At 35.3% G+C, this 26,704-nt stretch overlaps 1 protein-coding gene across 1 annotated transcript in view; it reads left to right on the forward strand.

Moving 5' to 3' along the window:
* KLHL1 (kelch like family member 1) overlaps window positions 1-26,704 on the forward strand; it is a 190,308-nt gene that overhangs the window by 123,758 nt on the left and 39,846 nt on the right. Inside the window, 1 exon segment of the mRNA XM_030453206.1 lies at window positions 6,905-7,091. Within this exon segment, the coding sequence (XP_030309066.1) occupies window positions 6,905-7,091 (187 nt within the window).

A 26,704-nucleotide genomic window follows, 5' to 3' on the forward strand; every position in this document is an offset into this window, starting at 1 on the left:
TGAAAAATAAACATGAAAAATGAAGCAATTAACTCACTTTTTTGTTTAATTCCTGGGTTCAGAAGTTTTAAATGAAGAATCTGAAGTTTAAACTTTATTACACAAATTGTCTTTCTAACGAGGATTTGTATTCAACAGAAGTAGGTCAGAGATTTTTTTTTTTCATAAAGAAGGTAGCACTTTGTGGGGAACATTTTTTTCTTCATGTTTGCAGTAGAGCATAAATAGCCAAAAATAGTATTTCTTAAAATAGGTATATACAGATTTAATCAGAATAAAAATTAAGTTGAAATCTGAGTTTATCATACTATAAGGCAGTTTATCTTACTGTAAGGCAGTTGTCTTACAGACAGAAAATACAAAGTGTCAAACAAATTACTCCTGTCTCCACATTAGACAACTGAAATGCTTCCATTCCTACAATGATGTAGGAATCATTCTCTCATAAGAGAGAATTTATCCAGAGTTTCTTAAATGTCTTAAAATGTGCTTCATCTTATTGCTGAAGAAAAAATAATCTTTCTCTGAGGCTAAAAAAATCAGAGGCATACAGTATAGACTGTAGGAATAATGAATTTTTTTCTACCAGCATTAGAAATATAAAAATATTCTTCTAATTGGAGTTTTGTCCAAAGATGCTGTGCTCCCTAACAGCTGGAGCAGTGTAAGCATAGTACGACCCTGAAAGTGGACTGAGAACTTTTTTAAAGGTTTTTAAACAATATTTTTACTTTTTCCAGGCATTCATACAAACCCTTTATTTGCTTTTCATTTTAATCTGTACAAAGAGCAATCATGACCTCACAATTCAGAAGTTTCCATTCTTTCTTGGTAGCTGCATTACTAGGATCAGCAACAATAACCAACTATAAGAAACCTGTACGTGGAGGAAGACAAATGAAAGGACAATGATGGCTAATCACATATCTCTCTTGAGCACCATTCAATATGCATTCTTTAGGTCATGTCTTCTTCAGATTTTTGTTTTATATGGTAATGTGTTTCTCTCATTCAGGCTGTCAAGTGCCTTCAGACGCATTTTGGATCAAATGAGGCTTAGGAGCTTTTGTTAAACAAAATGTGCTATAAGAATACCCGTTCCATTTACTCACTGTTCATTATAAGGATATTAAGCTTTTTGTTCTTCTTTTATGATTATTAACACTATGAAGATAAGACTAATCCTGTGTTCCACATAATACTGGCATGTAAGTTTCTGAGGGCACAGAACTCCCTAGAGTTTTTGACAGGGAGAATACATCTAAGATACTGGGATGATTTTAGACAACTGGAAGTTGCTTTCTGCCTCCCATAAAGCTCACATGCTTGGGTATGAAATATAATACTATGCAGACTCCAGAAATCTTCATTTAAGGTCAAATATGATTCTGTTTTAATGAAATATGGTCATTAAATAACAAGCTGAATATAATATGGTTTCCAAGGGAATATCCTTATTAACTGAATTTCCCGATTAAGTGCATCCTGATTTAATAAGAATGTATTGATATTTTGATGTAATAAGGAAAGATAACTATGAAGGAAAAAAACATTGAGACAGATTAATGAAACTTAGCATGAAACAGTTTCATGTGAATTTTGATTTCTAAGCAGTAGTTTTCCTTTAAAAATTTTCTTGCATTTAAACATTTTTTTTCCCCTCACTTTCAGTGTTTAGCCAATAGGACATTCAGAAATACATTGTTAATCAGAAGTTAACCCATGTTGTAAAATAAATGGTTAGTAGGGACTAATGAATATTTTTCTCAAAAATACTTTTTAAAAAAAAAAATATTTCCCCATTTCTTTACATCTGGGAAAAGGCCTTTCTTAACCCCAAAGACTTTTATTTTTTTTTACTATAACATTTTAGTTAACTGTTTTTTTGTTGTATTTGCTTATTTGGCCATTAAGTAATATGGTTTTTTGGTTTTGGGGTTTTTTGGGGGGGTTTTTTTGGACAGAAATAGGCTTCTGTCTGCTTTTAAAGATTTGTTTAAAAATGTTTTGTTTTCAATTTCTAGAATAAATTTTTAATGAAAAAGAGAAAGAGGTTCAGCCTATATTGGTGCATTGGTATATGAAATCTCAAAAATTGTGGGCAGGACAGTGCTCACCAATTGTCAGTGCTTTATTTGAAACATCTGGTAATGATTTAGAACTTCTCATAGATATGTATTTTTTTTTTAATAGCCTAGGTACAGATTGGAAGATCAAAATGAAGAAGTAGCTGTCACATAGGAAGTCCAAATATGATTGTTGGACTTTGATCCTTACTGATATAAGAAGCTTGTAAAAAAATCCCCCTTTTCATTAATTCCATTAATTCTATTAAGTATTAGCAGGTAGAGATAAGTTAATATATTACCTCAGATTTGTACAGGGGAAAATAATAATTTGATTTCTCAGCTTCTTTATGTTTGTATTGTGTTAAATTACCTGTTGACAGAGTATACTGTTTGGTTCAATAGTTCTAAATGTACCCTAAATCATCTTGTGAGAGAAGAGACCACTCTGTTTAAACTCTGAGCATGATTTGAAGACAAATCTTGTTTTTTAATGTATTGAGTAGTGTGCTGAGAACTTCAAAGGGAAAAGAATCACAAAAAGGATATCATAAAAACATTACAAATTAACATATTATTATTAAATCTACCTTCTACCAGTCTTTGTTATCACACCTTAATATTCTTATTTAGTAACATTAATTACATAATAATTAAAACTGTAACACTCACATATAAATTTAGGTCTTTATCTATTTAACATTAAAAATGCTTGCTTTTAATTTCTTGATAAACTGAACTGTCTGAGCCCTTCCACTGATAGTGTGGATTCCAAGGTGATCAGGATTCACTCTTTGTAAAGTTATGAAAAAGAATAGCTTAAATACTAAGAATGTGCTAAGAATTCTTTTTTTCTCTACATACAAGGGAAAGTAAATAAATTTGCAAATAGATTGGACTAATCACAGACTCAGTTCTCTTGTTGCTTAACTTACATTAAGAAATATGGTAAAAATTCCAGTGCTGATTCTACTATTCTTGTACTGATGCTAGCTCAATAATATTAAATATAAAACCATGTAGAAATTCTGTATTTTGTGCAATATATTACAGTAAACACTCAACAGCTATTTCAGAGGATAATAGAATCTTAATATTTAAGTTCATGAGGTTAGACATGAAGGTAATATTTTTTAGACCATAAATGTTCAATAAATATGACAAAGTAGTATACATTTTAATGCACTTCATGATAAAATTTTAGGGGCTTCTAAGCTACCAATGTGTTTAGTGACCCCTTTTTAAAATACCACCATAAAGAAACATAAATGTTTTTGCTGTTTTCTTGGCATGTGTCTATTTCTGTTCTTCATGTGCTTCATACTATTTTAATAAGAATCTTGACAACCTAGCATCTTGAGCCTTCAGCAATAAAGCACTTCTATCATAGGCATGAATCAGTTGCTTATTATTCTGCTGCTCGTGTTTCAGAGATGTTTTAGTAGTTTCTTAATATGATAATAATGCACATTTATAAAAATGAATACAATAGATACTGTTGTTTTATTAGAAAACAATAGCAAATATGGTTATGGAAAACAAATATATGGAGTAACTTCTATGCCTTATTGTCCAGGTAAAATGAGATTAGTGCTTGTCCCACCAGACATAGAAAGTTGATAAAACTATTTTCAAAAACCTAATCTGCCTAAATGATATCAAGCATGAGCCATTCATTATTTATTGGAAGTAAATACTTCAGACTTTATCCCTTTGTTTATTGCTACATTAATCCCTATTTGGGACATTGGAGCAATATTTTCAGAGATACTGAAAGATATTTTAAGTCCCCCAAATGTATCAGTACATAAATTTTGAGTCCCTTTGTGTCTTACATGTCTTTTCCTTTCATGCATTTACTTCTACTTTCATGGTTGTGGAACCATTTTTGGTTTATGCATAATCTATTTGCAAACATTTATATAAAGCTGTTATCCTGGACCAAATTCTGTGAAGTTTTCAGAAAATATTATCTTCAAGGAACATATCTATCTTTGCTTTCATATTTTCATTCTTTTAACTTTCTTGTGTCTTAAGCAGTAAAACAACACCATTGTCTTTAGTTCATAGGTTTAGTGACAAAAATAACTGTTTGGTGTTTAATTTAGTCATCTTAGTTTTACATTTGTGACATAGAATATATTATTAGAGCATTTACTTTCACAACATTTACTTTTCAAATTGTAAGTTTGTTATTTATGCAGTGCTTTTGTTTGTATTACCCATTCCCTCTACAAGTTTACAGAATTTGTAGTAACTTCATTTCTGCAATTTTAGTGTAGATAAATTCAACATAATGGGCCCAGAGGATAAAAAAAACAGTAATAAGTAAGCATAAAAATAAAATAAAATAAAATAAAAAGGTATTCTTTAAATTTCTCATTTAAAATCATAGGTTCTTGGTTGGCCACTTCCATTCAGGAGTGAAATTTTGTCTCTATGAAGTATGAATTTCTGGAAAAGTCAGCTTCAAGATCCATGGGAGTTGGAACGACAAACTTAAATGTTGCAAGTTATTAGCAAAAAAAAAATTATAACAAAACAGTGCATATCATTATGCAACAAAGTAAGTTCATGGTTTGCCAGTATCTTTAATAAAGTTGCAGTTCTATTCCCTTAACAAAAAGAAAGAATCAAAGGAAACTGAAAGGGTGACATAAAGTCAACAGGGATGATGGAAGATACGAATCTTCTTCCATGCAAGCAATGATTAACTAAGCTAAAGTTCCTGAGTCTAGAAAACAGTCAACTAATGAAGAATATGACTATTATAGGGAACTTGTTATGGTCATTCCTTTTCTTTCATTATAAGAATTAGGGGGTACTGAAAGAAATGAATCAAATGAAAACTAATAAAGCAATGGGAGCCAGGTTTGAAACAAACAGAGGGAAGTAAACTTTCATATGCAGACAGTGATAGACCAAATTCGTTGTGAAAACACATTGTGGGTGCAAGAGATTTACATTAGTTCAAAGGAAGATTTAACTAGTTCATGAAAAATAAGGTCCCTGAGAATTACAAAATGCTTGAAAAATGCATCCCCCCTCAGAACGTCCCTGATCTGAAAGTTGGACAATGAGGAAATATTAAAGGGAACATATATTTGAAAATATCCTTATGATTTACTCCATAAACATTGGCATATGGCCACAGTTAAAAATCTATTATATCTAAGATAGATGAAACTTCTTGTGCACTTCTTTTATTAAGCAGGTCTATTGGCTGTTAGGTCATCAGCTATGTATAATCAGAGTTCTGGATCACCGGTTGCGATCCTGCAATGTGTAATACCTTCCTTTGGACCTGAATATATTCCTTTTATGTCTGATACTTGAAATCAGAAGCAGAGTTCTGCTGCCTACATGTGCAAGTTATTAGTATTTTAGATAACACAGTGCATGTATCACATCCAAAAGCCTGGCAGATTGACAAAGGCCAATCATTCATTCTTCAGCAACCATTGAAGTCCAGATGAAGTAGCTGAAAGTCCTTCAAAAGGACCTGGGTTTAGAAAACTACAAACCAGTTTGCATATGTTTACATAAATGTATTTGTGAGGGAGATACTTCTTCACAGACTGGAAACTCAGATCTCCTGGTCCCTGTCCTTCAGCCACTTCTCTGAAAATTGTTGGATCTCCCAGATAGATGTTCTGTGAGCTCTAGAATCTGTGCAACTAAATCCTGCTCTAATTTGATAGTCAGCAGAATATAGGGAGGAGCATGTAGGACATCAGTTGCCCAAACATAAACATCAAGTTTGATCAACTTCTGCTTGCCTTAGGATATCTGAGATATCTGTATGGGTCGGGCAAATACAGGCAAAATCTGCATCATAATAGTTTCACTTTGCTGGCCTCACATAAGTGAGGTCAAAGAATCGTAGAGTCATTGAGGTGGGAGTAGATCTTAGAAGGTTTCTAGTCAAACCTCCTACTCAAAGCTGGGTTAGTTACGAGGTTAGAGCAGGTTGATGAATTCAATGGAATCTTCAAAATTTACAGGGTATTATAGAACATCTCAAAAGCCAGTAGATATATGAGTGTACAGGCAAGGGAATCAAATACTAACATTTACAACTTGTAGCCTTCTTCCATAGAAAAGGAATAGAATATTTATCCAGCTGGATGCACTGAGCATCTATTTTGGTAACTACTCATAATAGTTTTTATTCCAGTTGCAATGATAGCTACATTATCTGGATTGTTAATCCTTAGTTTTGTCAGTAATACAGCAAAACAATAGACTCAAAACTTGCAAAAGCAAGTTCTTTTGTACATTTTTGTTGCTGTTTTTTTTGGGGGGGGGTGTGTTGTTAGCTTTTTGCTTTGGTTTGTTTTATAAATAAGGACTGTTCCTGTTGGAAAGCGTTGAATAAAATACAATAGAATGTTGCTATGTTATGTGACAGTACATTCAAGATGCTTGCAAAGGGTTGCTTTTTAGGATCCTTTCAGTGTTACTTTGGACACCACTAAAAATAAGTAAGGTTTTAGCCAGCTTAAAAAGACTTTGTTTTCTTCAATGTCTTCAGTAAGAGAGTAATAAGACTGTAGTTGTAAGGGATAGTGGAAGAGTGATCTAAAAGTTGCTTAGAGTCTTTCCTTTTCCTCTTAAAACCAAACCAAAAAAAAAAAAAAAAAAACAACAAAAAACCCCAACCAACCAAAAAAAAAAAAAAAAACCCAACAAAAACAAACAAAGCAGTAGCCCTGCAAATTCTTGTATTCTACCCTGAAGCAATATGTTTATGATATCCACTGTGTGATCTCTCATTGCATGGTATTGCTTTTCTAGGAATTTCTAGCATTTTTGATTCATGATCATGTCATTCACAGATCTTGGCTGACCTAGAAAACCATGCACTTTTTAAGGATGACCTAGAATGCCAGAAGCTTATTCTGGAAGCCATGAAATACCATCTCTTACCAGAGAGAAGAACTCTCATGCAAAGTCCAAGAACTAAACCTAGAAAATCTACAGTTGGGACACTTTATGCTGTTGGAGGAATGGATAACAACAAAGGTATTAGAGGGTATTTGTTACTTTATAAAAAGTTATATTTTTAATTTTCTGTATTAGAAAGTAGTGAAGTAACTTTATATTCCAAAACTGGGGTGGTTGTGTCTAAATCAGTCAAGAAATCAAACTTTTGGTCTGATAAAAATCTACTGATATATAAGGAAAAATATAATACTGTTAGACAAAAGACACTAAATCTTGAGTCAATTCTTTCTTAAAATTGATTGTGATATCCAGAAAAAATTAAAAAAAAAACAAAACCAAAACAACTGTGACATTCATTTACCTTCATGTTAGATATCTAAAATTTATGTTTAATTTATGAGTCATTTTCTCTACTCAAGGGAAAAAGGCAGTTTTATATACAGTGTATTGCATCCTTAAGTACTTGTCTGAAATATTGTTGATGCTTCATGGTTTTCTGATGCAGAAATTTATCAATCTTCTAGAAAAAAGCCTAGAAAACTAGCATAAAATATATTACTACTGTAAAGGAAGGCAATATTATACCCATCTGATTATGAAGCAAAGTAGGAAGTACTGAAAATTTTATTAATCTGTTGTTATTTAGTGAGAGTAAGAATTATGATGGTGGGGATTATTTTTGGCAAAAAGTACAATACACTGATTTCTTGAATGAAATAAAGTATTTGAACTAAAAGCTAGCTATGTTATAAGATGATATACTCAGAAAGGCTTTTATTGTTGTCTTTAATTGAAATGCACTAACAAGTCCACAGTATCTTACATTTTCATGTCGATATTTAAATGGAAGAATATAGTTGTAGAAACATTAGTTCTAATATAAAAAATACATACTTAAAAAAATATAAAATTCGATCTTCAGTATTTCACAATGCTGTTTCTAAGTGTAGTTATTGCATTTGTTTTACTAAGTAACTGTGGCAAGTATCATCTGCAAAAGAACACAGCATTTTTTTCCATAACCTTACACGAGTGAGAAAGATGTATGACACTTGTGCTTGCATGAAAGAGAAATGTTGAAAGAATAGAAAAAAGTTGAGAAAAGAATCAATATGTACATTTTCTTATCGTAGCTGAAAATTATTTTTATCCTTTTAACATTTATAAATGTTTCTGTAGCTAAATGTTAGGCATGCATTTGCATAGCAAACATTGCCTTTGGATCATAAAATATCTGAAATAAAAATTTCCTCTTAGGACAAATGCCAATGAACACATAAGTATTCAGGTAGTGGGAATGAATAAACCAAAATAAGGTGGAGTTGTATTTGTTCTAGCTCTCTATACAGATATGTTCCTGGTTCACATAGCAAATCAAAGACAGAAATATTTATGAAGGCAGCAGAGAGCCCAGCACTGTCTCAGCATCCACACGCAGGCTATTTCGCAGCCTCGGTTCTGGCAGAAGTAATTGATTTCTGTAGCAGCAGGAGAGAACACAGCACAGCAGAGGTTCAGCCCTCTGCCAGTAGCAACTGACTAAAAACATAAGCAACAGGCTTATATACATTTACAGCAGATAAAAACTGCTTTGAAAGCAGGGATTGCATAGCAGAGCAGCATCTGTGTAGAAGACTTTGTTACAGCTCCTGTGAAGTAGTGGTCCTGATAACTCAGGCTCTGCTGCTGTGTGGCTCTTTGTACCTGCTTAACTCATGCCTACTGTGATATCGTTGTGTCCTTGAGTGGTTTTTAGGACTGGTGACACTTGCTCCTTACCTGAGTGCTGGTTTCATGTTCTGGTGACCTCCTGTAGATTCCTACAGCACTGCTCGATATTTGTGCTGAGATGATGCTGGTACTGTATTTTCTCTCATCACCAACTGAAAGTTTAATTGTTTTCCTACAACTTTCTCCATTTAAATGCTTACATGGATAATTGTGATTCACAGAGAGGTATTTATAATGTCTCCTGGTGTTTGCTACATATAAGAATTAGATGAGCTAAGCAAATTAGCAATTTATTAGCTAGCATATAAAACAGAGGGTAAGTACTAGTATTATAGAAGTATTTTATGGTTATGTAGCTCATCAGATTAATAAGTTGCCTATCATGGTAAACCAAGTCTGTTTTGAAATCTGTACTATAGCTATCTTTGTTCACATAAAAAAAGAGGTGATTATTAAAGTCCAGACACCAGTGACTAAAATTATTCCTGGCATAAAAATTTAATGCAGGATAGTATTAACTAGATAGAATTAAAAGTTAGATACTTTTAAAAGTTTAATTTCCTAAAGGTACAAAACCACATTTAAATCTCTGTTTACACACACCTTTTTTTTTTTTTTAATTTTCATTTATTTTGGAGGTGTATAAAAGAAACAGATTTTCTCCATATGCTTAAATTAATAGGATAAGGTGTATTAATAGATCAGACATATGTGCTTCTGGCAGTGTTCCTTTAACTTTTCCCATTCATGTCTTCACACTGTCTACTGTAATTCAGAATAGCAGGATTTAATCATCTAGCAACATACAAAAACTGTGTAACTGCACACATGAAGGAGGATGCTAGAATGAAATAAAAAACAGAAAAGAAATGAAAAATTACCCGAACAAGAAACTCTTCCATAGAAATGTGCCAGGTCATTAAGAAAGAAAAGGAAAAGTTGATTTACTGAAACACTGATATTAAATGTGCTTTTTTCATTAATATTCTGCTTAGGTAAAAAAAACTATGACAAGAATTGCTCTCTTGATAAATAGGTGAGATGCATCATTAGTCTATATCAAGCAATATTAAAAGTCCCTTAGTTATTATTTAGATATTTTTAGGAAGATCTTTGATATCACCACAGATACATTAAAAATAAATCATTTGAAAAGTGAAATTTTTGAGATCTCTTGTCATTGTTCCTTACACTCCATGTTACATATCATAGAATCATAGAATCATAGAATTGGCTGGGTTGGAAGGGACCTCAGAGATCATCGAGTCCAACCCTTGAACCACCGTTGCGGTTGCTAGACTATGGCACTGAGTGCCACATCCAGTCTTTTTTTAAATATCTCCAGGGACGGAGAATCCACCACTTCAGTGGGCAGCCCATTCCAATGACGGATCACTCTTTCCGTAAAGAAATTCTTTCTAATATCTAACCTAAACTTCCCCTGGCACAACTTAAGTCCATGCCCTCTTGTCTTGTTGAAAGTCGTTTGGTAAAAGAGCCCAACCCCCCCCTGGCTACACCCTCCTTTCAGGTAGTTGTAGAGAGCGATGAGGTCTCCCCTGAGCCGCCTCTTCTTTAGGCTGAACAACCCCAGTTCTCTCAGCCTCTCCTCGTAGGGTCTATGCTCGAGTCCCTTCACCAGCCTGGTTGCCCTCCTTTGGACCTGCTCCAGGACCTCGATATCCTTCCTGAACTGGGGGGCCCAGAACTGGACACAGTACTCAAGGTGTGGCCTCACGAGGGCTGAGTACAGGGGCAGAATCACTTCCTTGGACCTGCTGGCAATGCTGTTCCGGATACAGGCCAGGATGCCATTGGCTTTCTTGGCCACCTGGGCACACTGCTGGCTCATGTTCAGCTTCTTGTCGATCCAGTCTCCCAGGTCCTTTTCTGCCTGGCTGCTCTCCAGCCACTCTGTCCCCAGCCTGTAGCGCTGCATGGGGTTGTTGTGGCCAAAGTGCAGGACCCGGCACTTGGCCGTGTTAAACCTCATCCCGTTGGAATCAGCCCAACTCTCCAGTCTGTCCAGGTCCCTCTGCAGAGCCCTCCTGCCTTCTAGTTGATCAACACTCCCCCCCAGCTTAGTGTCGTCTGCGAATTTGCTGATGATGGACTCAATCCCCTCATCTAAATCATCAATGAAGATGTTGAACAGAACTGGGCCCAACACTGATCCCTGGGGGACACCACTAGTGACCGGCCGCCAACTGGATGCAGCCCCGTTCAGCACCACTCTCTGGGCCCGGCCCTCCAGCCAGTTCCTAACCCAGCACAGGGTGCTCCTGTCCAAGCTGCGGGCTGACAGTTTTTTCAGGAGGATGCTGTGGGAGACGGTGTCTTTTTTTGCCTTTTCTTTCAGGTTTTCAATCTTGTTTAAAATAATTTATTTTTTCTTTATTAATATGGTTTATCAGATGTGATTTATTATTTATACATCATTGTTTCATATCACAAGCCTTTATGAAGTTACAGTTCTGTTCTGGTGAACTTCAAAGATGTCCTTATTTTTCTATGATTTATTTTAGTTTCTAGCAAGACATTTCTTATAGCACACTTCACTAAACCTTCTATATTTTAATCTTATCTTCTGATTCTCTTATAGGCATGCTTTTTAAATACTGAAAGAAATACTGAATAACCTATTGTACATACTGTAAATAAAGGCAGAAATAGGGAAATATCATGCTTTTCCTCTTAGGTAATTCTTCTTGCTTTTTAAGATATGTGTCTGAGATGTCTGCAACTCAAAAATTTATCTCCTTCACTGCACTTTGACAACTGTAGAAAGTACAGTTGTCTTCACATACATCAAACATTTGACATCATTTATTATCTAGCCATTCAATGTACATAACTACTAAAAAAACATTTCATACACAACTTGTATTTTAATTCAAAATATCTAATGAACAGTATCTGAGTTTAATGTTCAGAATGTAGTCCTTGTATTTGTGTAATACACCAAGAGCAAAAACTACTTAAGAAGGTATAGTATTTTCTTTTCTGTAGAAAAAGGAAAAAAAAATAAAGTCCAGTGTGTTTTACTACAGACCATTTCTTCCTGGTATGCTCTTTTGAAAAGTTTTATATAAATATGTATGGTTTGTATATATGTGTATATACTCATATATATAACTAATCTGAATTATTGAGCTATTTCTTAAAAGTTGAGGCTGTAGTGTGGTAAAATACCCCATCGTGTCTGTTGTAGTTAAGCCATCCCTTACTTGAGCAAGCAAACAAATTCGTGTCTAGAGCTTCCTGCATTTGATTGATAGATTGTCTTCATAATGTATCTTTTTTAAGTTGTTTTTTTGGTTTTTTTTTAATAAGAACTTGCTAGGTTTCATATTACTCTTCAGATATTAGCATCCAAGTAAATAGTGTCATGGTTACAAAGTGCTAAGGAAAGTTAGAAAGAGCCATTGACTCCACCTGTCCTGTCCTAGGACCCTCTTGCCAGGGTGATCCCAGGGGCTCTGCTCAGGCTGAGAGGTGCAGTTTCCATTTTCCAGTTAGCAGTTTGAACCAGTAAGTGTGTGACCCAGAGGCAGAGCCAGACATACAGAGGACATGGATGGTCTGACAGCCACGGAGAGGGTCAGGACTCACACCAGACAAAGGCACAGCCAGCCACATCTCCTCCTCCTCTTGGGCTGGAGAGGCAGGTCACTAATGCAGAACTCACACCACGTTCTCCAAGTTCACAAGCACATGCACATTCCCTGATCTCTGAGCACCAGCACAGCCCCTCTCATTCACACTGGTCCCCCCAATATCTGATTTTGGGACACAACCCCAGTAGCTGGGAGTTGAAGACCTACACTGGTTTTGGGAGCTGAGACCACAGGCCAGGAGCACCCACACCATCAGTCTGACTGCAGATGTTTCCCCTGTGAAGCAGGAACATAAACCTGCTCATGAAATAAGTAGATGTTGACAAAAGATGAACTGAGAAGTGAGAAATGGAGGATCCTTTTTTTCTTATCTTTTTTATTGATAGCATCATGTATCTGTCATGTACAATAGTTTCTGTCTAGACTATCTATCTATATAAACTAGCTTTTAGTGCTAGTTTGTTTTCACCTGTATGTTTTCTATGAGGATTTTTGATATGCTATACTAAAGAATCATGTAGTCATGGCCTTAAAATACCACAAGAGGATGATAAGCTGAAAGTAAATTATGCTTCTGACATCCCAAGCCTCCCACTTTTCTTCAGGTATCTAAAGCTGTCTTCTGAAATCTTGCCTGCTGTACTGAAGTAGCAGTTCTGTCTCAGCCACACAATTCCAGTGTTTTCAAACATCATGAGTAATTTTAGTGAGACAGTTGATTGGAATGTCAGGGTTACTCAGATCCATGTTATGTATTTTTGTATTCTTGTACTTTCTGGAGTATATTTTTTATTTTAACATTAACAAATTTAGATTTAAAAACAATGTGTTTGTATAATCCAGTGCTTTCCTAGTAAGTCTCTATCTAGAAATGGGAAGTAGCTATGGGAATAGCTAGATACAGGAATTATAGCATTATTTACCTTAATTATAATATACACTAATAAGCAAGAGATATGCCATTATCATTAGGTCAACAGTATGCACCAATCACTATCTTGAGGTAGGTGTTGGTCTCTTCTCCAAAGTAACAAGTGATAAAGAAGAAATTACTCCAGTGAAGGGGCACAGATGTAATGAAGGGACAGGATCACCTCTCCTGTGCAAAAAGGCTGGGAGAGCTGGGGCTGGTCAGCCCAGGGAAGAGAAGGTTCAGGGGGCATCTTACAAATGTATATAAATACCTGAAGGGAAGGTGTAAAGGAGACAGAGACAAGCTCTTCTCAGTGCTGCTCAGTGGCGGTCGGCATAACTTAAACGCAGGAGTTTCCCCCGAACTTCAAGAAACACTTTTTTACTGCTTAAGCAGTAAAGACAGAGAATCTTGAGAGGTCCCTTCCAACCTCCACTCTTCTGCAGACTTTTGATTCTGAACTAAAGGTGAAGTTTGGTTAATTACTTCACCAGAGGAATATGAAATACACTGGATAATGACTGCTAAGATAATTAAATGTATAAATCACACTGTAACTCTCTTATCATCCAGTTCTTACAAGTATTAACATTACTGTTCACTTCTTTTCACTCCTGTGAATTTCAGTGTGTTCCAGAACATTCAGCCTCATAGGCTACTTTGCAGTTACTGTACTTTGATTTACAAGTGCATTTCTGAATAGGAAAAACACAGATTGTAACACCATCTGGTAGTTTTTCAGTACTTCTTTTGCATCACTTAATTTCTGGCATCTCTTCAGTGTAGTTAACTTCTGAAATTGCTGACTCAGTTATGTTTTGATATAAAAAGAACCTGAATCCTTCATGGCTTTAAATATAAGGAAAGGGCCAAAGTTACCACACAGAAGATAAATTTCATAATCTCTCAGGCTTCTCATTTTTCCAGTCTGCTACCCTGATATTCACACCTGTTGCTATGGGGACAAGTAGACAGCTGTCTACCTGTAGTAGGCTGCTACCTTCCTGGAAATACTTAGGAGTTTATTCTCCCAAGGACACCACTGTGTCCTCCTTCATTACTTATCTGCACCTTATTTTTAACACTCAGAACTATATAAAACAACTAAAATAAACAGATTTATCTCTTTGGTCTGCAAAAGGCACCAGTGAATATTTGCTGCCTCTTGTCCATGCGAGTTAGGGACAGCACCCTTTACAACAGGCTTACCTTAGGGTGAAGTAATTGGAGGAAAAAGAATCTCTCAGGAACTGAGCCAACAGCTAAGCAGTGTGAATGATCATCTGTATGGCTATAATGATAAACAGGAAAAGAAGACTGAGGGTCATGGGAAATCAGTGCTGTGGCAGCACCAGAATGTTCAGTTCACATAGTTTAAACCACAATTTGATTGAAACAGCTAATAGCTTTGCTTATGATACATAATGAACTGAAGATCAGATAAACAATGTGTTTAAGATCAGTATCAGTCATGCCAGTAGATAAGCATTAATACTAGACACAAAAGATGAATGAACCCCAAATTTCTAGGTACAGACATGTGCACACACACATACACACAGATACTTTAGGTGCCTCTCTCACGTTTTGGGCAGTTCACCATTACCACCTCACTGGCAGTAGGAACTCCTCTGGGTGCACACCACTCCTTCAGGAAATGCCCCAGCATTTGCTGCTGTCCACATGTGGAACGTATATTAACATGACAAATGTTTATGTCATTTTAATTTTTTTATTCACTCAGAAATATATTATAATATACAACATATATTTTTGAGTGCTTAAAAGAATGTCTTACAGCCTTAATGACAGAGAATAACTGTGAACTGTTACCCTGTTTTCTGTACATCTCTTTCTTTACCAATAGTTTCTTGTTGGTATTTGTGTCAGTGACCTATTTAGGTCACATTTGTTCCACTCAAAGAACAATCTTTTCACTTCAAAATGTAATGTTGCAGATCACTAGATGAAGGTCATAATTTTTCACCCATTCCTAGCAGCATCTCTATAGCTTGAACAAAAGGGGCAGGGTAAATATCAGCAACAGCTTTTGTGATAGCAATAAAAGCAGAAAGAAAAAAGAACTACAACTTCTGTGGTAAGTGCAGAATTCATCTTTCATCATGGTTTTAAATAATGACTCATTCTAGCTATGAGAAAACTGCCTTTACTGTGAAAATGTCTACATTGAATGCAAAGGTGGGGTTAGCGTGCTTCTGAAGCCATTTTAATTTGTTTATGCCAAACCGCCTGCACTTAACTGAAATTAATATATTGCTGTCATAGTCTCAGACATTCTGCATGAAGTTTATTTGACTCTGTATGAGGTTGTTCAAAAATATTTACTAACATCTTCAATAGGCAGGCTCTAATTATCACTGCATTTAGCTTAAAGCATGAAGTTACAAACTTAAAATGTCCGTTCTTTTTCATGCAACAACCTTGTTATCTGATTAGTCTTCAGTCATCAACTATACCAAGACTATGAGAATGGCAATAAGAATAAAAATTTAAAATTGATTTCCAAACATTAGCAAGTTAATATAATACACTTATCTTCAGAAAAAGGTTAAGTGTATATCACAGTTTATGTCCAGCCAGTAACACCCAGACCTTCCTTCACTCACCCCCCCCAGGCCCTCTGTGGGATAGGGAGGAGAAAATCTAAATAAAGCTCTTGAATCAAGATAAGGACAGAAAGGCTGTCACTTCCGACTTAGGGTCACAGGCAAAACAGGCAGACTCAAATTAGGGAGGAAAAAAAATTAACCTAACAGAACAGGAGAAAGAGACAACATGACCAGATCTTAAAATACCTTCCCCCGACTCCTCCCTTCTTCACAAATTTCTTCACTCTTGCCTCCCTCTCAGCAGCAAGGGGGGACAGGGAGTGGTTTCTGCTGCTTCTTCCTCCTACAGGGGAGGATTCCTCACAGCCTTTCCCACTCCAGTGCAGGATCCCTCTCATGGGGGAGAGGTAATAGGAAGATAAAGATCACTTCAAAAGGTTTCACCAAAACAATTCCACAGTTTCACAAGCTTAAAAACCATAACTAAAACAAACAAACAAACAAACAGAAGAAATTTGCATTGTGCAATGATGGACTGATTTGTAGACAAAGGTAAAAATGTAAGCTTTAGTAGTTGATTATTTAATGAGAAAACTTGGATAGGAGACTCTCATCCTGCTGTGAGCATTAGGAGTTGTCAGCAGCAGCTGGACTTTCAAACAAAACTGTCTTGATCATCTACAGCACCTTAATTTCTCAAGTGTTCTTTCTGTGTTGATTTCTCATTTCTCCCATTACTTCATAAAGCTTGATTAATTAGGGCTTATAATGCTCATGAAATTATGCACAATACACAGAGCTAATCTCATCCAATACTCAACTGGTTCATAAGTAGAATTTAAATTAAAAAAAAAAATCCTTAATGTCTTATTTGAAACAATTTGTGTTCCTACATTTAAAGTATAGGTTTTTGACTTACCATGTGCTATTAAATATTTGAGTTCTGTTTCAACTCTCTGTCTTTTTCATATACTCTGTGTTCAGTACTACTCACTGAAGTAACTCAGTTTTTAGAGATCTATCCATCTGAAAAATAATGTGTATGTATAGAGGAATTGCCTGAGTGCATAACAGGTTTACAATAAGTACCTCAATATATGTATTTGCCTATTTTTTTACCATTGCGGTTTTATAATACTTATCTTAAAGACATGCAAAGAAGCTATGGTTTTTGTTTTCATCATTAGATGACTAAAAAGTCATGAGAGTGATATATGAGTGAAATAAACTGACAACTATATTTTTAGTATAATTTTGATTATTTTACTTACACTGTGGTATTCCATCTCTTTTGGTTTATAGGAAAGTATGTTTGTGTCTGTATAATCAGCATATACACTGCAGCAATTTTTTTTTTTTTTTGTCTAGTTTATTCACATCTTTACATTAAACCTATATCTCCTATTACCCTAAGAAAATGCATTATAGTAACCATCCTTCTATTTTTGGGAAATTGGATTTTCCAGTTTTCTGAAACTGTAGTTTTGTTTATCTTTGGGTGTTACATAAAAAGGTATGAGCTGGCAAGGTGGCTGGGAAAGGCTCTCCTGTTGAGTCACAAGGTTCAGACTGGACCCGCTTTCTAAACTCCTTCTCATAGAGGATTCTAGGCAAGGCTGGGTCCAACCCTAGTTCCAGACTTGGTCAAAGGTGTATATCTAAAGGATTATGTGCAAGCAGCCTTCTATTAGAGTCAACATTGGCTGTTGCAGAGCCCTACAAAGGACATGGACTGAGACAGTATCAGAAAGGTGAGGAGACAGAGAATTTATTAAGGTGATGTTGTGTCCCACAGGCTGGAAACGTGGTGGTTCTTGTTGGATCCCAGCAGACAAAAGTCAAGATGACACAGTATCAGGTGCAATTACACAGCTTTATTGGATATAAACAGAACTGATAAGCATTGAAGGCATAGTTATTACAGGCTAATGGTGACTATGAAACCTTGTCCTATAGAGAAGGAGAAGGAGAAGGAGGAGAAGAAAGAGAAAGAGAAAGAGAAAGAGAAAGAGAAAGAGAAAGAGAAAGAGAAAGAGAAAGAGAAAGAGAAAGAGAAAGAGAAAGAGAAAGAGAAAGAGAAAGAGAAAGAGAAAGAGAAAGAGAAAGAGAAAGAGAAAGAGAAAGAGAAAGAGAAAGAGAAAGAGAAAGAGAGAGAGAAAGAGAGAGAAAGAGGAAGAAATGTCAGATCCCTGTCAGCTTAAAATTGTGTAGAGGTGCTTGAGCTTGGAAAGCCTGCTAAAATCCTTTTCAAGGTTACTGCAGAATTAAAGGAATCAAACGTTGAAATTTCATCTGGTTCAACAGTGAGGAGTAGACCTTGAAGTAAATGCGGCACCAAGGTGATTATTACATTTTTTGTTTTCTCCCACTAGAACCTAGTAAGGAACAAATACGAATGAAAAACAAGCATTTAAGACCAAGGATGAGCTGGAGGGCATACTATTTGGCAGTATTGATGCATCCTGTTTATTTGGTTACTCTCAGATCCTAGCGGAAAACTGCCTGGATGCAGGCACAAGGCTAAAGCCTTTGGTCTTACCAGCCCTAAGTCCAGGACATAAGTAACGGGTCAAGCACACAATGTTTAACAATTATTTTATGTTGTAAAAGGAAATAATAAGTTGCTTTTCACAATACTTCAAGTACCTCAGTCTGTAACAAGTTACACTTTTGTGTATGAAAGTATTATCACTTTTAGTTAGAAACCCAAGCACAGAGACCAGGAAAAAAAAAATCCCCATATTGATTTAGGTATCAAAATGTTAAGTGTGAATGTGCACTGTCAGGAAATGTCTGCTTCCTGGAATGGTTTCCTATGTGAAGTGCTTTGCTTCTATTTACAGGACACAAGGAGAGTAGGCTCAGTGAATGGCAACTGTGAACATAAGTGCATTTATCAAGATGCTGTCTAGAGGTACTCAAAAAGGAAATGTAGAATTCAGAAATGCTTTAAGTCATATACACTCTACAACTGTTTGACTTGGATTATGGTTCCTATCCCTCCCCTTGTCTGCTATACCTGAAATTAAAATAGAGGTGTTCTGCAGAAAAGAAAGATTGCAAAAAGTATTCATATGGGAACTGTAGGATAAACCTGTTCCTGAAAATATTGACAGTTGTCCCTGATCAAAAAGATCTTAATTTGTGAAATAAATAAAAAAATCAATCAATCACTAAATAATATGTAAAAGTAGCATTTCTAGAATAGGTCCTGTAAAGTCAAATGTTCATAGACTTTATGGGATTCAAACCTTTGCAGTTTGGAAGCTGGCAAGAGAGAAACATATTAGGATAATGATAAGAACTCTGCTGTTTGTGTCTTATTCTACTCCCTTCAACATCCTATCTTTGTGTCAGCATAAAATTCCCTACTAATGGTATTAGTGTTGGACTTTACATTAAAATGTGTTCTCATCTTTGTGTCATACGATCTTTCCTTTCAAACCCCTGTCTCAACCTCCTGTGTATTACCTACCCTACATCTTGTGTCTCTCAGTTACATTGCCTATATTTCTTCACATATTTACCTGCTGTGACTTATATTTCCCCCTTCACACTGTTAGAAAAAACTAGATGTAGTGTGTGACTACTGTGAGGTGGTGGTGTTATTTTAGAGTACAGATAGAGAACTTCCAAGGAGAAATAATTGTCCACAAAGTTCCTCCCTCCCCCCTTCCCACCACCCAAAGAGTATTGGACAATTGTAAAGGCTTCTGTAAAAGGCAAAATATGTAAGGCAGAGCATGTACAGAAACAGATGGAAAAGAGGTGAGATATAGTCTTGTATAATGTACTGTTATATAGTTCTGAGGCCATTGATTAATCAAACCACATGGATTTGCAAAATTTAAAAGTTATAGGTAATTGATTTATGAAAAATCTCTACGTGCGGGCTGCTATCATTTTTGGGGGGGAGGATAATTGTAAATAATGTTTAAAACACTAAGTTCAACACCATATTTACTTTAGAGAAGTACAGCATTACTATATGGAAGTGGAAGATTTCTGAAATATTAGTAAGCATGCTTTATAATGTTATGAATCACACTTTGTAAAGCACCTTTCAAATGCTCTCTGAGGTGCTGAGTGTGAGCAATCACGTGGCCTGTAGGTGCCTTGATGAATGAATCTGGAGAGGATGATACAGTCCATATATACAAAAAACACACTCTGGAATATTTTGCTTTTCTAAACTGAATAATCATGCCTCCTTAATTACTTCATTTGAAGATACATCTTTATTTTATTTTTTTAAAATGAGTGTTCAACTATAGTAGCACAGGGAAAGGGAACAGGATACAGTAGCAGGCAGTCAAGGACAGAAACATTTTACTGTCACTGTATTTGTTTCAAACAAGAAAATTGAAACCTGTAAGAAGTCCAGATGTCCTAATAATAAAATTAGGATGAGTTAAGAATACTGAAAGGAAATGGTAAGTTAGTTACTTTAGGGAACATTAGCTAGTGGTACTGCACAAAAATGCTATCTACTAATTCCTACTTTGTGAGCACTTAATCTGATTCTTCACCTTAACTAAAATGAATCAGAATTCTATTAAAAAAAGAAGGCATTTTGACTAGTTACTGGAATATGATATGTATTTGAAACAAGTTACACTTGAAAGATGAAGACTGAAAATAGTTCTTGCTTCCTAAAGCTTTGATTTTCAAAGTATCTATTATTAAAGCTATTATAAAAAGTCAGTGTAGTTTTTTTTGTTTGTTTGTTTGTTGCATTGGTTGATTTTTTTATTATCTGAATTCCTATAGAAAACAAATACCATAGAAAACTTTACTGGATCTGTTCTCTTTCCTTGGACTTACATAGACTACATTACTGAAACCTGCATAGTCTTCTCCCTTTCACTTTAACGCAGTAAGGTACTAGCAACTGAAAGCGAAATTATGCGCACCTAAATTTTAGTGCTTCCACTGTATATGTCTACACTGAAGTTATACACTTAGTGTATACACTGTATAGTATATACACTTAGTGTTATACACTGTAGTCAATAGAGATGCAGATAGTACAGATATTCCAGTCAAAGCTGGCATTTTCTAGGCAGGAGAGTTGTACAGAATCCAGTGGCAGCTCTGTGGCTGTAGTGGAGTGCCACCACCTTATTCTTATTGTTTAAATTGATTTTCTACTTATGTCCAGGTTTCTTCATTCCTGCTGTTCAAAAATATTTGCCTGTTTCCACCATTATCTTCTTCCCTTCAACTTACTATCTGGTTTCATCCTTTTTCTTTCCTATTTTTATACCAATTAATTTACCTCTACCTTGTTAAATTTAGTGAATAAACATATGGCCATAGAATGAACCAACATTTGCTGCTGTCACATGCTTTCTTCTGTCTACATATGGTTTTCAGTCTGTAATGTATACAGTTTATTTTATGTTGATTTTTGCAATGCCTAGCACAATGTGAGATATTTGTGAGCAGTATTTCCATTCTACCACACTAAACGTGATTAATACCATAGATTTTTCTGGTCTGCAAATCTGTAACCTGTTTAAATCCTGCATTTATTTGTTTTTATTAATGTAAGTAAAAAATAAATTTATGACTATCCACAGTTCCAAGTGCACCACCACATTGTTATTAGCACAATATAATCACACCAGCATTACAGTAGATTCAACAACAAGCTCTTCATTGATCATTTTGCCTTTCTGCACTTCAACACAGTTTAGAATCTCTGTTTTCCCTTACATGTAGAGTTGAATGTATTTATTTCTGTTCCTTCTCCTTTCTACTTTCCTTTCCTGTTCTTCTGACAGTTTCTCTGGCATCTGAGAAAATCGTAACTTCCTGAACCCGCAGAACAGAGGTTTAATATGAGGCCTCCAACAGAACTTTCACTGTTATGTGTGCCTAAGTTGTTCAGCTGGAGTATGAAAAGACTCCTATGAAATCATATATATGTACATTACTGTGAAAAACCTACAGAGAAAAAGAAAGTTATAACATTGGTTAGACATCTATAGACCCCTTACAACCTGTAGACAAGTTAGACCATTTATGGTCTCTGTTTCTGTAATGTTTCCAGTTACCTGCTTTCTTTTTTATGTCATACTAGTTTAATAAAATATGGTAGTTGATATGACAACCTCGAAAAGGACATGATTTCTGTTGAAAACAGAACACACAAAAAAGTAACCAGAAAGCAATATATTTAAAGATGAACAGGGGACTAAAATGACATCAACTTTCTCCTGACATGTAGAGAGATGGAGCATCAATAAAAAATTGAAGTACATACAAAGGTTAAGTTTATTGTGACTCATAAGTGACTCTTAATTACTTTCTCATTACTTCCTGCAAATGTAGATATCAATCATAATCACTTTGACCTGCATAATTCTGTAATATTTATAATCCCACTGGCCAGGCCTAAAGTCAGTGGGTGTCAATATTGAGAAAATATGTATATAAATGTCCCTCAAAGTAAAATAATTTAATAGATGCTGTATTTCATATTTGTCTAAAGTCCTTATATTACTTTTACTCACTTAAATACCGTTGCAATGTTGGTACTGCCCCACTACTTTCTAAGTGAAAAACTAGTCTTCTATAAACATTCATGATTTTATTATTATGCAGAGGTTTTTAGGAAAACAAGTTGTACTTTCATCCATGTTGATTATGATTTAGCATTTTATTATTATATGCTTAAATATATCTTAATGACCAGTGTACTTAAATCTTTGTGCAGTGAGCTTTTGTTGGAATGTTCTGCTGCAATTTAACAGTCAATAGGATAGGACGAGTCACTCCTATTCTATTAATCTTGTTTTGATAACTCTATTCCCTCCAGTATCTCAGGGACTAGAAGTCAACAACCACTATCCATTTTGGTAAATTTGGTAAATAATTGCACACAACAATTGCTCTTATGACATTCGATTTTAAGAACTCTCATACTCTCTGTTATTATGTTTAATTTAACTCTTAAAGATAGATAAATACTCTATTCTACTTTCCTGGTTTTATTCACAGATGAAAAATTGATGTGTATTTAAAAATATAGGTGACTATCTTTATGTAAATTGTCTACACCCAATATAAAAATGCAGTGATACTAGCCAGTGATGCTTATAGTTAGGTTGAAATGGCATGCTTTTGGTTTGATCTTGCATTTTCACTTCACCATCACTTTTTTGCACTCATGCTCTACCCTGACAAATTTGTAGCATCCTACTGCAGTGGAGTGCTCTGTGCAATTCACAAAACATCTTTCATCCCTGGGAGATTTCCTTTCTTTAGCTATAAACTAGCTCAAAGCTGTTGTCATGAAGATGATGTGATGTCCTTATTGGTAATGAGCTTAATGACATGCCCATCAATAATGTTGTAGATGATGCAATCAATAGAGAAATCAATAGAGAATATACCAAAACAAAGACCTATAGATAGAAGAAATGATTAAGCATTGTATTGAATCTGTGCTTTTTTTTAGAAGAGGATATGCATTATTTATTTCTCTGTATTAGCATATTTATATATTTAATATGAATACTATTAATATGAAGACTCCTATATGTAACAGAAAGTCTTTAAAAAAAGTTTTTCATAGACAGATCATGCCTTTGGGCTGGACTGTCCATTGTCATTCACTTAGCAGGTATGTAAGTTCTCCAGCTAGTGATACAGCTCCAGCTAGGTCTGGAGAACAAGCCCTGTGAGGAGAGGCTGAAGGAAGTGGGAATGTTTAGTTTGCAGAAGAGTATGCTGAGAGGAGACCTTATTACTCTCTACAACTACCTGAAAGGAGGTTGTAGGGAGATGGGTGCTGGCCTCTTCTCTCAAGTGAATAATGATAGGACTAGAGGGAATGGCCTGAAGTTGCACCAGGGAAGTTCAGGTTAGATATCAGGAAGGATTTGTATAATGAGAGTAGTGAGGCATTCAAATGGGCTTCCCAGGGAGGTGGTAAAGTCACCATCCCTGGAAGCATTTAAAATCTGTATAGATGAGTCACTTCAGGACATGCTCTAGTAGGTTATACAGATACTGATATATGAATTTCATTTGGGGGGAGTGACAACAGTTGAACACGGTGATCTTGAAGATCTTTTCCAACCATGACAATTCTGTGATTCTGTGATTTTCAGAGTGATACTTTAGAGCTTCTGCTTTTATTCTTTTCTCAGAGCAAGTAAATTGCTTCTTAGCGTTTTTGTGATGTTAACATTTAGCAATGTAACAATACTTCTATAAACCCAAAGGACCTGATACTTAAGTAGCTAAACTGATTTGTCTAGTTAAATACCATTTGACTTAAACATGATTTTACCTCCTCTCCTAGGTGCAGAAAATTCTTTTACTTTCAAGATAATAATAGATGAACTAAAAACAAAAGAACACAATTGTCCAGTTTTCTTCCTAAGAAAGGTAGAAGGTTGTTTGCTTTTTTAATCTAAGCTGTCCTAGTATTTTTCCATTTGTATGGCTAGGAACAAAGGACAGTCTAAACAAAAAGAAGTAGGCTTAAAATGTGAACAACCTTATTATAATTCTCACTGCCTCCAACTAGGGTAAATTTAAGAAATCACGGGCTGTAGAGCTGAAACAGAAACCTAACTTAATTAATTTGGATCCCCTGTGTTATATGATTAGGTTTAGTGTGATTGAAATACTTGTTCTCAATAATCCCCAACTACAGGTATCCTAAAGTCTGTGTTGTTGATAACTTTAAGTGGTTTTACCACCTTTTTATTGAAAGATTTTTCCAGTTTAAATATTACTTTGCAGAACAATTGTTGTCAAAACAGTTTAGAACAGAAGTTTAGTAGTAGGACAAGACAGGTTTGGGTTTTTTTAATTACAATTTTTGTTTTGGTTTTGTTTTTTCCCCCCACCTTGACAAGTAGCTAATCAGAAATAGTGTTCTATGTATTTCAATTAAAAAATGTAATCCCGTGACTTGAATTGGGAACGGCTTAATGCTCATTAAAATAGGGGGTTTTTTTGTTTTCTTGTACGTTGTTAAATTTGTGAAAGAATATCCAAAACAGTACTAATGGCTGATGTGTGGGATAAATTTTTCTCTCTTCAAGTTAAATAGAAGACTTCTGGTTCTGTTGAGAACAAATGTTGCCAAGGAAATATTGAGGTTTAATTCATTACTATGTACATGTTACATGGATAGTTGTCTATTTAAATAATAAATAAAAAGAAATACAAAGAAATTTAGGGCAGAGGAAGATGAAGATTTCAGTGGTCTTCTGTTTACACAGTGTTTCATTTCACGATTTTAGTTTTACATATGATGCTAAAAGTTTACCGCAAATTCCATCCTAGATGGTACAGTCATAGAGTCACAGGATAATTCAGGCTGGAAGGGACCTAAGGAGGTCTCTAATCTGACCTCCTCAAAGCAGAGTAAGGGGATCACACCATATGCATCTGGGTCTTGAAAACGGTAAAGGAGGAAGACTGCCCAATCTTTATGGATGAACAGTTCCATTTGCTTGACCATCTTCATGGTGAAGACGTGGCACCATTTAGAAAGATTTATTTGGTTGATTAGTTGTTTAGACAGGCACATATCCAGGTTTGTACTGACTGCTCCCTGACAGGAATGACATGTTAACAGAAGACATGGTACCACATTTTGTGGTTCACTATTGATGGCAGGAACAGGGAAGAGATGTTTTCTACACAGAAATTTCCTGTTTAGACTTTTGTTATGTTTAACTGCAGCTGGTAACTTGGTAAGTTTTACTCTGCAAGTTTCAGGCTGATAGCCATGCTGAGAGTCTCTGAAGTTATGGAATAAGATTTTTAGCTTAGCTCAGTGCTCTTTTGAAAAAAAGTCTAGGAATGCAAGCCCAGTATGAAGTAATTAAGCTACTCTGAAGGCAGTGATGACATGTCTTAAAGCTTATGGTGACTAATGATTTCTGATAATAAGTTCTAGTCCTAGAACTCTTCCTGTAGGAAGACTGCCATCTGATAGAACTAAAATTATGTCACTTCCACATTTTTCTTCATGCAACCTTATCATCCATGGAGAGTCTGTGGGCATCCCAAGGCCAAGAACTCAACTAGCTGGGATGCATGAAGTACAATTCAGCCAAAACAGACTAAAAGTATGATTTTCTGACCATTGACAATATATATAACATTTTAGCTTATCATCTCTTCTTCATCCATGAGCTGATTTTGTCCAAGCACTACAGTAACTTGGGAGATCTTCTGTTCTCATCCATTGCAATCTGGAATGTATTGTATGAATGTTCCCAGTACTAAGATAATTTTATAGGACCAGTGCCTATTCCATTTTGTATTATTATTATTGTTGTTGCTGTTACTACTACTACTGTTACAGATTAGCAAGGCACATTACTGAATAAGCAGAATTCAGACACTCTAGGAACTACTTGATTCGATGCTCAGTATGTAATTTAAGAAAACATTGCAACAACCTCAGAATTAACCAATGCTAGGAAATGCATTGCAGAGCTTATTTCAAAGACTGTACTTGGTATCTTAGTAAGATTTTTTGAAATCAGAATGACAAAGCTTTTAGATTGCACTCTTTACCATGGAAATAGAGAGTGTTACAGAACTCATATGCTGTAGTTCTAGCTTTTAACATTATTAGATTTTACATAAACAAAAGTGCAGGCATTATAACATAAGTTTATAAGTATGTATCATTATAATAGACCCCGCAGCACCACCAAACAATTGTACCAAATGATTAGTAGTTTTGATCCTTCTAATGTAAAGTTTAAGGCATTTGCACAGTTCTCTATTTTAAATTAGGAACAAAAAGGTTTATAAATATGTCTCTCTCCATTTAATGGAAAAAAATGCTTCATATATATTATGGCTTCATAAAACTAG

The sequence above is a fragment of the Calypte anna genome, chromosome 1, assembly GCF_003957555.1.
Source record: "Calypte anna isolate BGI_N300 chromosome 1, bCalAnn1_v1.p, whole genome shotgun sequence".
In the NCBI taxonomy this organism is placed as follows: Eukaryota; Metazoa; Chordata; class Aves; order Apodiformes; family Trochilidae; genus Calypte; species Calypte anna.